The 13,485-nt window shown below is 47.7% G+C and overlaps 1 protein-coding gene across 1 annotated transcript in view; it reads left to right on the top strand.

Moving 5' to 3' along the window:
- PIGL (phosphatidylinositol glycan anchor biosynthesis class L) overlaps positions 1–13,485 on the top strand; it is a 119,580-nt gene that overhangs the window by 91,546 nt on the left and 14,549 nt on the right. The window contains exons 4-6 of the mRNA XM_023192173.2: positions 5,215–5,282; positions 8,348–8,379; positions 10,084–10,217. Of these exons, the coding sequence (XP_023047941.1) occupies positions 5,215–5,282; positions 8,348–8,379; positions 10,084–10,217 (234 nt within the window). The remainder of the gene's footprint in view (positions 1–5,214; positions 5,283–8,347; positions 8,380–10,083; positions 10,218–13,485) is intronic.

Below are 13,485 nucleotides of genomic sequence, written 5' to 3'. Positions count from 1 at the left end.
GTAGAGATGGGGTTTCACCAACCTGGCCAGGCTGATCTTGAACTCCTGACCTCATCTCCCACCCACCTCGGTCCTCCAAAGTGCCGAGATTACAGGCGTGAGCCACCGTGCCCAGCCTCGCTGTACAGTTTTTAAACACTATCTTCACCTCAACCCAGCGAGGAAAGTAGAGCTGGCATTACTTTTCCTGATCTTACACATGAGGAAACCCAAGACATTCTGTTGAAATAACTTCCAGTACTAAAGTTTTCTGACTTGCCCAAGGTACTGTAATTAACTAGAGTTAGAGATACAAGTAGACTTTAATCTCCCCCAACCACCACCCTACCACCCACCTTGTAGTGCATGGAAGGGTGAGATCAGAACCATGTATCTGAGTTATACGTTTAGCTCTTTTTTTTTGAGATGGAGTTTCCCTCTTGTTGGCCAGGCTGGAGTGCAATGGCACGATCTTGGCTCACTGCAACCTCTGACTCCCAGGTTCAAGTGATTCTCCTGCCTTAGCCTCCTGAGTAGCTGGGATTACAGACATGCGCCACCAGGCCCAGCTAAATTTTGTATTTTTAGTAGAGACAGGGTTTCTCCATGTTGGTCAGGCTGGTCTCGAACTCCCAACCTGCCTCTGCCTCCCAAAGTGCTGGGATTACAGGCGTGAGCCACCGCACCCAGCCGGCTTTTGAACTATATCAACCCTGAAGGGGTGAGATTCTTAGAATGACAGTTCAGAGACGGTCAGGAGAGTAGGGGAGATGGAAACACATGCTGCTGGTAGTAAGGCTCAGCTTCGATTGCCCAGCCCTGGGAAAGCCTTTCTCTTCAGAGCACTTGATCCACGGAAACTTGGCAGTTAGAGCTTTAAAAGGAAAGAGAGAGGGAAATGAAAGAGAGAGGGTTCTGTCAGGGAGCTGCTCGGTTTTAACAAAGGGGGCCATTCCCATGGCACAAGCACAACCCTTCTCTCTGTTATCAGGAGACCATGTTGAGATTACCCTGAATTCACCTAAAGTAGTGCTAACTCTTCATGATGTTCCCAATGATTCCTGAATCTCATGATGGCCAGAAGCCGGTCTCCCCATGGCCATGGCACTCTGAGAGGATGTTTGGTGACTGGACCTTGTGTTTTGTGGTTGTTTCCACTGTCTCCACCTCTTAGATTTGGTCCTGTTGCTAGGCCATAGGGTGTGGGCCTGACCCAGTGCAGTAAAGTCCAGGGCACCTTGGCCTAGGTGCTAACTCCTTCAGAGTTTCTGCTTTATTTCCACAGCTGCACGTTTCCAGCCTGCACTGTGCATGCTGGGTGGGAGAGGGCAGCTTGAATGCAATAACTACACCTAGCACAGTTGACAAAACTCTTTCTTTACTACCTTGAAGGAAACCACATTTAAAAATGTGTCCCCTTATGTATCCTCTGGGCATTACATATAGTTCTCTCATCAAAGGTAAGAATGATTTTGACCCCAGTGCCTGGTACAGAGTAAGTGCTCAGTAATGTCAGTTAGCTATTATTACAGCTATTACTACAACCTCTAAAAAGAAATGCTCAGCTGGGCACAGTATCTTATGCCTGTAATCCCAGCACTTTAGGAGACCAAAACAGGAGGATCATTTGACCCCAGGAGTTTGAGACCAGCCTGGGCAATGTGGCGAGACCTTGTATTTACAAAAAGAAAATTTTTTAATTAGCTGGGCCTGGTGGCACGTGCCTATAGTCTCAGCTACTTGGGAGAGGAAGACAGGAGGATCACTTGAGCCCAGGAGTTCAAAGTTACAGTGAGCCATGATCACACCATTCCAGCCTAGGCGACAGAGGAAGACCTTGTCTCTAAAAAATAAAAGAAAAACAAAAACGAAAAAGCCCTGGATGCAGTGGCTCACGCCTGTAATCCCAGCATTTTGGGAGGCCGAAGCGGGCAGATTGCTTGAGCCCAGGAGTTCAAGACCAACCTCAGTAACATAATGAGACCTTGTCTCTACTAAAAATTTAGAAAATTAGCCAGGCGTGGTGGCATGCACCTGTAGTCCCAGCTACTTAGGAGGATGAGGTGGGAGGATTGCATGAGCCCAGGAGGTCAAAGCTACAGTGAGCTATCATCATGCCACTGTACTACAGCCTGGGTGGCAGAGCAGGAACACTTAACCATCTCATAGATAACTAGGTTAGTCTTCTTCCAGGGACCTAAAGAGCAAAGTGATAAAGTGAACATAAAAGCAGTTTGAAAAGTAAGTGACAGAAGCATGAAAAGTATCCTGGTTTTTTTGTTTGTTTGTTTTTGTTTTGTTTTTTGAGACGAGTCTCACTCTGTCACCCAGGCTGGAGTAAAGTTGCACGATCTTGGCTCACTGCAACCTCCGCCTCCTGGGTTCACGCCATTCTCCTGCCTCAGCCTCCCGAGTAGCTGGGACTACAGGTGCCTGCCACCACGCCCGGCTAATTTTTTGTATCTTTTAGTAGAGACCCTGCCCAGCCGAAAAGTATCATTTTTAAATTACTTCTTACTTGGATTCCATTGTTGAGCACAAAACAGTAATCTGGTTCAGGATAGAAATATAAACATTAGGCCTGGCGTCGTGGCTCACATCTGTAATCCCAGCACTTTGGGAGGCCAAGGCAGGTGGACAGGTCAGGAGTTCGAGACCAGCCTGGCCAACATGACAAAACCCCATCTCTACCAAATATATAAAAAATTAGCCGGGTGTGGTGGCACGCACCTGTAATCCCAGCTACTCAGAAGCCTGAGGCAGAAGAATTGCTGGAACCCGGGAGGTGGAAGTTGCAGTAAGCCGAGAGATCATGCCACTGCACTCCAGCCTGGGCAACAGAGCAAGACTCCATCTCAAAAAAAAAATAAAGAAACAGAAATATAAACATTAGGCCAGGCGCATGGCTCACTCCTGTAATCCCAACACTGGGAGGCCGAAGCGGGTGTATCACTTGAGTCAGGAGTTCGAGACCAGCCTGGCCAACACGGTGAAACCCTGTCTCTACTAAAAATACAAAAATTAGCCAGGCGTGGTGGCACGTACCTGTAGGCCCAGCTACTCGGGAGCAGAGGTGAGAGAATCTCTTGAACCCAGGAGACAGGGGTTGCAGTGAGCCAAGACCGCATCACTGCACTCTAGTTTGGGCAACAGAGCAAGACTCCGTCTCAGAAAAAAAAGGAAGAAAAAGAAATATAAACCATTAATCATTAAAAGACTTTAGTTGAATTATGGCATTCTGTTGTTAAAATTCTTCCATTACCCACCACTTCTGTTGATTTTGTCAACATGGTAATACATTGAGGCTCATGGTGGTAACTTTAACGTCACAGGATCCTAAAATGTCTTCTGAATTATTAAAAAGTGTGTGTGGGCCGGGCGCAGTGGCTCAAGCCTGTAATCCCAGCACTTTGGGAGGCCGAGACGGGCGGATCACGAGGTCAGGAGATCGAGACCATCCTGGCTAACCCGGTGAAACCCCGTCTCTACTAAAAAATATAAAAAACTAGCCAGGCAAGGTGGCGGGCACCTGTAGTCCCAGCTACTCAGGAGGCTGAGGCGGGAGAATGGCGTGAACTCGGGAGGCGGAGCTTGCAGTGAGCTGAGATCCGGCCACTGCACTCCCGCCTGGGTGACAGAGGGAGACTCTGTCTCAAAAAAAAAAAAAAAAAATGTGTGTGTGTGTGTTCGGTACCATGAACAGTGAAGTTAACTATGTACTTATCTTTTCAAATAAGGGATCCATTAATGACTCTCAAGATAATCCTTCTAACCAGAGTGTTTGCTTGCCTAGAATACCATATTCTCTCACAGATGAGCTCTTCCAGACCCTAGGAGAAAGCATAACTAATCTAAACTTATGTACTTGGTTGGTAGCTATCAGAATAAGAGTGCAGGTCTTCTGATTCTCTCTTTTTTTTTTTTTTGAGATGGAATTTCGCTCTTGTCACCCAGGCTGGAGTCTAGTGGCGTGATATTGGCTCACTGCAACCTCCGCCTCCCAGGTTCAAGTGATTCTCCTGCCTCAGCCTCACAAGTAGCTGGGACTACAGGCGCCCACCACCACGTCCGGCTCATTTTTGTATTTTTAGTAGAGATGGGATTTCGCCATGTTGGCCAGGCTGGTCTCGAACTCCTGACCTGAAGTGATCTGCCCGCCTCAGTCTTCCAAAGGTCTTTTGATTCTTACACAGTGCTTCTTCCTGCAACCTAGCACGCCTTCTCACATAGAGGATGCTGGTAAAGAGAGTGGACTGTGGAGTCAGAAAGATCCAAACCCCAAGAACAACTCCTCCACTCAGTGGCAAGGTGATCCCAGCTTCGGCCTCTGCTTTCTGAACTTCCTCAGGTGTAAGATAGGGTTAATACTATGCCTTTGCTCAGTAAATGTTAGCCACTCTTATTAACAGAGGGCTTGCTGTACATGCAGTCACTATGCTTTACAGTTTAAAATAGAAAGACCAAGAGTGAATCCCTTCCCAGCCCATTCCAACCCCAGTTCCAGGTTCCTTCATCCATGCAGGATGGTCACCTTTCCTTGGGGACAGCTGGCCTCTTTCCATCACCCCTAATCAACCATTCTATCCTTTTCTTCAGTCCTTGTTGTCATTTTTATGTTTCTTTTATTATTTAAGTTAGCTTTTTTATTATAATTATTCAAATTATTCTTTGTTTTTTCTTTATTTCATTTGTGTAGAAACGAAATGTTGGAATACAGACTGAGCTTATAGTTAATAAACAGATGTTGATATAGCTGTGAAAATGGAAACAGAGGCAGTCTATGAATAAATAATACACTTTTTCCATGAACTCAATCCCAGGACACGGTGGACATTGTCCCTCAAAGTTTTTTTTTTTGCCCTCAGTGTGGCAAGAGAAAAAGAGAACCAGTAGTTCAGGCTGTATCTGCATGAACAGAGTTCACTTAGAAGCTAGCCAGGAATGCTAAATGTGCTAATAAATGGCTAAACCGATAAGCAACAAAGATATTCTGAACCCAAGTTGCTATCATGGCTGAATTCCACTCTGCTCCACTGGTTAGGAAACGCTGGGAAAGCGTCAAACCCTGGGAAACAGTCTCTACGTGGTCAACCACAGCATGAGCTACACACCACTGATCTGCTCAGAAGTCACTTCAGATAGATGCTGCATTTGAAAAGTTTCAGGGTTCTGAAGTTGAGGTGGTGGAGAAGGCATTCAGACAGTCATAAGTGAAAACTCTGTGTTTCTCTACAGGTGGTGACTTTCGATGCAGGGGGAGTAAGTGGCCACAGCAATCACATTGCTCTGTATGCAGCTGTGAGGTATGATTCTCTGGGTGATGGAGGTGGAGGAGGGATTGTTTATTTGATTAGGGCTCATGGTTTAAAGTCTAAAGCACTTTCCCACTTGTTATCTGAGCCCATGAAACTCACTGCTGGCTTATCATCTAGCCCTGCTCACTGCATCTCACCATGTCCTCTCTCTGAGAAATCTCTCTCGAGTCCTAGTACGAATGCTCATCTCCTAAACAGCTGAATTTTTTGTATACACTGAATACTGCAAATGGGGTAATTGACTTTATTCATCTCTTTTCTGTGGCCATAGGAAGCTTGAGGGCCAAATTTGCAACCCCTGTGGCACATGGACAAGACTTTAAGGAATGAGTGCTGTGAATCAGTGGCCTCCAGATTCACCATCTTCTTCCCCTTACTCTCACTTCCTTCGTGTATTTTATACAACTCTCAAATCTCTGGAGAAGGAGGATATACATACATAATATGAAATGCGTTTGTTCTTCACAGTCGCCCGATTTTACTGATATTTATTTACATTTTACCAATAAAAATAAAATGCAAGCTCAAAAGTATTGAGTGACGTAGAGTCATACAAACATAGATGTGTTTCCTGTCCCCTAGCAAAGTGCTTCTCCTGGGCCCCTGATCAGCGGTGTGGCAGGCCTGTCCCAGCTACTGAGGAAGGAAAGGAGCAACTTGAAGGGAAGGACTTATTTGATAACCTTCTTCTAAACATGCTTAACACTCAGACTGAAGCAATGCAATATGTAAAGCTGGAAATAACCTCACCAACCATTAAGTCCAGCCACCTCATTTTACTGAGGCTGGGAAGTGGTTTGCCCAGTACGACAAGGTTAAACTATGGCAGAGGCAGAATTCAGGAATCCTAGTTCTCCATTCATTATTATCTCAGATGTATGTGAAGACCAATCCAAACTGAAGACCCTCCTTGTCCTTAAATTTTACATCACTTGGTGAAAGATGCTATAATTTTACCCACATACTCTTTCTACGCAGCTTTCCCTGTTTCCTTGACTGTGGAATGAGGGGAGGCTAGACTGTCCTCCCGTAAAGGCTATTCAGTTCCTGGTCCAGCCAGCGGGCACAGCTTTAGAGGAGACATGCTGCTAGTCGCATTAGGTCCCTTCAGATTCAAGAAAGAAACATTCCCTGGTTAGTCTGAAATACAAATTTTTTTGATGATATATGGAAAAATGAGGCAGCCCCGGAGTGGTCTTTCCAACCACGTGATTACTCTGAGGCCTTGAGCTTCCAAGACTAGCATGGACAGCAAGCCCTATGGAGAACTGGAAAAATGGTCTCACCTCATTCTGGATGCACACTGAGCCTGGTGATTTCTCACCAAGAATTTACACCGCACCAGAGAAAGGATCAGGTCAGGTCTGTTGCAAACAAACTAAGAGTACCTCCACAGGCAGGGGGCTGGGGCACTTGAGATTGAGTCACCTGGTCCCATTCCTGGTCCAGTCACCACTGAAGTGGGGAAAGCAGAGAAGGCATCATTCTGGATGGAAAGAACCCAAGGAGACAACTCTGTGTAGATAGAACTGCCTGGGACCATTTTCCTCAGAAGAGGCTGGAGTGCCACAGGCTCTCAGCACGAGGGTGGGCCACTGTGCTTCAGATAAAACAATTCGTGGACATGCCACCAATCTTCTAAAACCTTTTTCCCCACAGTCATCTCTTGCCTGCTAAATTCATTAGACTCACCTTAGCCCTCAGCCATCTTCAACTTTCAATGACATTTGGCCCTGCCTGTCCCTCACTGCAGTGCTGCTCTGGCTTATATGGCACCAGCTTGCCCTCCTCACTCTGGCCTTTCTGACTACTTCTCAGTCTCTTCCTGGCTTCCCTCCCACCAGTGGCCCCTTGGTCCCCCTGTCCCCAAGGCTCGCTCCCCAGCCCTCCTCAGCACAGCTTCCCCTGTGGCTTTAAGGACTATAAGCTCTATTTCCAGACAGGTGCCTCCAGCTCACTGCTTTCCCTGGATATCAGAATATCCACAGGGCTTTGCCCAGAGTACAGAACAAGCCACTTCATTCTCAGGATCCCAGAAATCTTTTTCAGGTTTTTCTTTTCTTTCTTTTCTTTCTTTCTTTTTTTTTTAAGACAGAGTCTCGCTCTGTCGCCCAGGCTGGAGGGCAGTAGCGTGATCTCGGCTCACTGCAGCCTCCGCCTCCTGGGTTCAAGCAATTCTCCTGCCTCAGCCTCCTGAGTAGCTGGCACTACCAGTGCATGCCACCACACCTGGCTATTGTATTTTTATTAGAGATGGAGTTTCACCATATTGGCCAGACTGGGTTGAACTCCTGACCTCGTGATCCACCGACCTCGGCCTCCCAAAGTGCTGGGTTTACAGGCGTGAGCCACTGCGCCTGGCTCCTTTTTCAGGTTTTTCTACCTCTTAGGCTCTGCCAGGCAGTCAGTTCCATGAGTTTGTCAATTCTCTCTCAACTTCTCTTCTTTAACCCCTGTTCCCAAGAGTCTCTGTTCATATAAGTATGTGTGTCTGTGTTGCTGGGGCCACCTTCCCAATCTTTCTCTGCCCCCAGATTTCTAAACAACAAAATGGGGAAGAGACTTGGAGCTCATTGCAGTTGACACTCCCCTCCTCTTAAGGTGGTGAGCACAGAATGACCTTCACTGTCAGAAGGTAGGTGTGGGGGAGCTCAGAAAGGAGAAAGAAAATATCAGGGAAGAGCTATCAGTTAGCATTGTAAAATGTTCCCCCATCACACTCACATTACAATTTCAAGAGGAAAACTATGAAGAGTCCAGCACAGTTATCTTCATTCTCTAATGGGCAAAGCTTGGACCAGGGTACTTCACAAGCCACAGACCAGCCTCTGGATTGGCTGTCCCTGGCTCAGGTGCCCATCCGGATCCCTTCAGCTGCTGCCAGAGGTATGGGATCCTGGAAATCTATACAGTGATTTATGCAAAAGAAACCACCTGGAAACTCACATGGAGGGGGACCATGGGCATGGCAGGCTTTCCTCTGAAGGCCCCTTCTGTTACCTACAAAGGAAATGATTCTTATGTGTCTCACTCTTGTCCTTTCCCTCCTCCAGGGTCCTGCACTCAGAAGGGAAGTTACCTAAAGGTAAGGCTTGTTCCTTTTGCAAAGGGCCACAATATACTGTCACTCTGAGAAACTTTTGAGAGGGAAATTTGCAAATCCACGGAGAGCTGCCCTCAGCCGAGCAGAGGCAGTGGTTGGGGAGGCCGCCACCCTCTTCCTGACTCACCTCAGGGTACCTGGCAAATTGTATCTGCCAGCAAGTGCCTGCCTGCAGGGCCACCTCTGGATGAGTGGGGAGGCCAGGTTTGCCCCTCACCTGTCCAGCTTTTTCACAGGGTGGATGTTTTACACCTCTGGTATTCCTCCAGTCTGAACTCAATCCCATCCCTCAACCAATTAGGCAGGTTGTAAATGACTGCTGGATGCTTGATGGATCAATCTGCCTCAGTCAGGAACTCTCCCTAACCCACAGAAAGTATTGGACCCCACCTGACCATTTACTGCATGACCCCCATGCTTAGCTTCTCTGGGCCAGTTTCTGGTCTGTCATACCTCACAGGAGCAATATGAAGATTCAATGAATGAAAACATAAGTAGTTTATGTCCTTTCTGTGTGGGATGACTGAAGAGAGCTTACCAAGCCATGATGTCTTTGGTACATGACTATAGTTCGTTTGATTCTTTTTTTTTTTTTTTTTTTTTTTTGAAATGGAGTTTCGCTCTTGTTGCCCAGGCTAGAGTGCAATGGAGGATCTTGGCTCACTGCAACCTCCACCTCCTGGGTTCAAGCCATTCTCCTGCCTCACCCTCCCCAGTAGCTGGGAAGCTGGGATTACAGACATGCACCACCACCCCTGGCTAATTTTTTTTTTTTTTTGCATTTTTAGATGGAGTCTCTCCATGTTGGTCAGGCTGGTCTTGAACTCCTGACCTCAAGTGATCCACCCGCCTTGGCCTTCCAAAGTGCTAGGATTACAGGCATGAGCCACTGCACCCGGCCATTTGATTCTTATATCAATCCTGTGAGACGGGCAGGTCTCACACTCTCAACACAATTTTACAGATTAGAAAACTGAGACTCAGGCCGGGTGCGGTGGCTTACACCTGTAATTCCAGCACTTTGGGAGGCCAAGACGGGTGGATCACGAGGTCAGGAGATCGAGACCATCCTGACTAACACAGTGAAACCCCGTCTCTACTAAAAAATACAAAAAATTAGCCAGGCATGGTGGCAGGCGCCTGCAGTCCCAGCTACTTGGGAAGCTGAGGCAGGAGAATGGCATGAACCCGGGAGGTGGAGCTTGCAGTGAGCCCAGATCATGCCACTGCACTCCAGTCTAGGCAACAGAGCGAGACTCCATCTAAAAAAAACAAAAATACCTGAGTCTCAGAGAGGTTAAAGGACTTTGCCAACCCTGTCAGTTTTTGACTGACAGAGCTGGAACCAGGTCTCTAACCTCCCAATACAGTAATTCCTGTCTCCTTCACCTTTCCTTTGGCTTTGAGGTAGCCAGATCTCAACCTCTAGCAACCAGCCTTTTTTTGGTAGGGCACACGGCAGGGTAGAGGGTACCCAGCCCAGCCAGGTCTTCTGTGGCCCTTTTACTCATTCTAGCTGCAAGAATGATCGGCACAGAGCAGCTTTGGTGCCACAGAAACACCTGGCAATGCTGTGGCCATTGTCCTGCCCTGCCCTGAACCACAGGGTAGAGGGAGAACGCTCAGGAGAAAATCTGGCTGGAGGCCTCAAGGCTCATCACTTCTCCCTGTCTCCTTTCCAACCAGGGTGTTCTGTGCTCACACTTCAGTCTGTGAATGTGCTGCGCAAGTACGTCTCCCTTCTGGATCTGCCCTTGTCTCTGCTTCATACTCAGGATGTCCTCTTTGTGCTCAACAGCAAAGAAGTGGCACAGGCCAAGGTAAGGATTGTAAATTCCTGGACGCCGCAACTCAGATCTCTGCTCCAGACCCCTTGTCTCCTCAAAGCCCCACCTCTGCAGAAGCCCTAACTGAAGGCCTTCCACAGTGGTTCAGCATCTGTCCCTGAGAGTTAGGATTAGGCCAGCTAGATCTTGAGAGGCATAGATTTTTCAATGACTTTAGCCTTTTTTTCTAATTATAAAAATAATATATGCTTTTTCTAAAACTAAGTAACACATGCTCATTGCAGAAAATCTTGAAAAACATAAAAACATCAAAAAGAAAATAAAAATAGGAACAATTACCTGAAGCCCCACCAATCACAGGTAATCCTTGTTAACATGTTGGGCTACATCTTTCTACTCTTTTTTTTTTTTTTTTTTTGAGACGGAGTTTTGCTCTTGTCGCCCAAGCTGGAGTACAGTGGCACAATCTCAGCTCACTGCAACCTCCACCTCCCGGGTTCAAGCAATTCTCCTGCCTCAGCCTCCTGAGTAGCTGGGATAACAGGCACCCGCCACCACACCCGGCTAATTTTTTGTGTTTTTAGTAGAGCTGGGGTTTCATCATGTTGGCCAGGCTGGTCTCGAACTCCTGATCTCAGGTGATCCACCCGCCTTGACCTCCCAAAGTGCAGGGATTACAGGCGTGAGCCACTGTGCCCGGCCCTACTCTTTATATATATATATATGGTGTGTAGGTGTAAACACATTTCAGATGGGATCACACAGTGTCTATTTAAAACCTGCTTCAGCCAGGCATGGTGGCTCATGCCTGTAATCGCAGTATTTTGGGAGGCTGAGGCGGGCAAATCACGAGGTCAGAAGTTCGAGACCAGCCTGGCCAACATGTTGAAACCCCGTCTCTACTAAAGCTACAAAAATTAGCCGAGCGTAGTGGCATGCACCTGTAGTCCCAGCTACTTGGGAAGCTGAGGCAGAAGAATCGCTTGAACCCGGGAGGCAGAGGCTGCAGTGAGCTGGGATCACACCACTGCACTCCAGCCTGGGCGACAGAGCGGATTCTGTCTCAAAAAAAAAAAAAAAAAAAACGACGAAAAACCTGCTTTAACAATATGTTATGGGTTGGGCACAGTGGCACATGCCTGTAATCCTAGTACTTTGGGAGGCCAGGGTGGGTGGACTGCTTGCTGGGCAACAGAGCAAAACCCATCTCTACAAAAAAATTAGCCAGGCATGGTGGCACATGCCAGTGGTCCCAGCTACTCAGGAAGCTGAGGCAGGAGGTTCACTTGAGCCCAGGAGGTCAAGATTGCTATGAACCCTGATCACACCATTGCACTCCAGCCTGGGCAACAGAGCCAGACCCTAGCCAAAAAAAAAAAAAATCAGAACTATTTATTATGAACATTTTCTCCTATTTCATTTAGTATTCAAATAGCAATGGCTGCCAATTACTCCACTGTATTGTATTTACCATAAGATATATCATGAATCCCTTACTGTTGGACATTTTGATTTGCCATTTTATCACTGTTATACATGGAGCAATGCTACCAGCTTGAGGTTAAGGAGAATTCAGACCTGCCAGGAGCCTCTGTAAAGAGCCTAGGGGAGGCCAGGCGGGGTGGCTCACGCCTGTAATCCTAGCACTTTGGTGGGCTGAGATGGGCGAATTGCCTGAGTTCAGGAGTTTGAGACTAGCCAACACGGTGAAACCCCGTCTCTACTAAAATACAAAAAAGTAGCAGGGCGTGGCAGCACGCGCCTGTAGTCCCAGCTACTCGGGAGGCTAAGGCAGGAGACTTGTTTGAACTCAGGAGGCAGAGGTTGCAGTGAGCCGAGATCACGCCATTGCACTCCAGCCTGGACAACAGAGCGAGACTCCGAGTCTTCGTCTCCAAAAAAAAAAAAAAAGAGCCCAGGGCAAACTGCAAGAAGCCTACGTGCAGGTTGAGGAAGAGCTAGGCCAGGTCAGGTCACCCTAGGGAAAACTCTTAGCTGTCCATGGAGCAGGTGACTGAGTGCCATCAGAGTTAGGGAGAGGGTGGGCTGAGGAGAATTGTTCCTCAGTTTGTCTCCAGGTGCATCCCCCTGTAGACTTAAGCCCCCCACAGGGAGACGGGTAGCAAAATAAGTGAAAGAACCAAGTCGGGGATTGTGGCTCGTGCCTGTAGTCTCAGCTACTTGAGAGGTTGGGGTGGGAGGATGGCTTGAGCCCAGGAGTTTGTGTCTGCCCTGGGCAACACAGCTTTATTAGGAAGAAGGGAAGGGGAAGGGGAAAGGGAAGGGAGAGAGAGGAAGGAAGGGAGAAAGAAAGAGAGAGTGAGAGAAAGAAAAGGAAGGAAGGAAGGAAGGGGAGGGAGGAAGGGGAAGGGAAGGAAGGAAGGAAGGAAGGGAAGGAAAGGGAAGGAAGAAGAAAGGAAGGAAGGAAGAGAGAGAGGAAGGGAGAAAGAAAGAGAGGGGAGGGAGAGAGAAGGAGAGAGGAAGGAAGGGAGGGAGGGAAGGAAAGAAGAGAGGGAAGGAAGGAAGGAAACGAGATCGAGGGAAAGAGGGCGAGAGAGAGAAAGAAAAGAAAAGGAAGGAAGGAAGGAAAAAATCTAAGAGAATAGAAACTCGGGATGATGATTTTGGTTTTGGGGTTTTTTTGTTTAGCTTTATTTTCTAAATTTTCTTTGAGATGGAGTCTTCCTCTGTCACCCAGGCTGGAGTGCAGTGGCACAATCTCGGCTCACTGCAACCTCCGCCTTCCAGGTTCAAGTAATTCTTCTGTCTCAGCCTCTCTAGTAACTGGGCCTACAGGTGCACACCACCACGCCCAGCTAATTTTTGTATTTTTAATAGAAACAGAGTTTCATCATATTGGTCAGGTTGGTCTCGCACTCCTGACCACAGGTGATGTACCCACCTTGGCCTCCCAAAGTGCTGGGATTACAGGCTGAGCCACCGTGCCCGGTGATTTTTTTTTTTTTTTTTAGATGGAGTCTTGCTTTGTCACCCAGGCTGGAGTGCAATGACATGATCTCAGCACACTGCAACCTCTGCCTCCCAGGTTCAAGCGATTCTCCTGCCTCAGGCTCTTGAGTAACTGGGAGTACAGGCACATGCCACCACGCCCAGCTAATTTTTGGATTTTTAGTAGAGGCAGGGTTTCACCAGGTTGGCCAGGCTGGTCTTGAACTCCTGACCTCAGATGATCCACTCACCTCTGCTTCCCAAAGTGCTGGGATTACAGGCATGAACCACTGCACTGGGCTTTTGTCTCCTCCTCCTCCTCCTCCTCCTCCTCCTCCTCCCCCTCCCCCTC

This window comes from Piliocolobus tephrosceles, chromosome 16, assembly GCF_002776525.5.
Source record: "Piliocolobus tephrosceles isolate RC106 chromosome 16, ASM277652v3, whole genome shotgun sequence".
Classification (NCBI taxonomy): domain Eukaryota; kingdom Metazoa; phylum Chordata; class Mammalia; order Primates; family Cercopithecidae; genus Piliocolobus; species Piliocolobus tephrosceles.
This window is presented reverse-complemented; position numbering and strand designations above follow the sequence as displayed.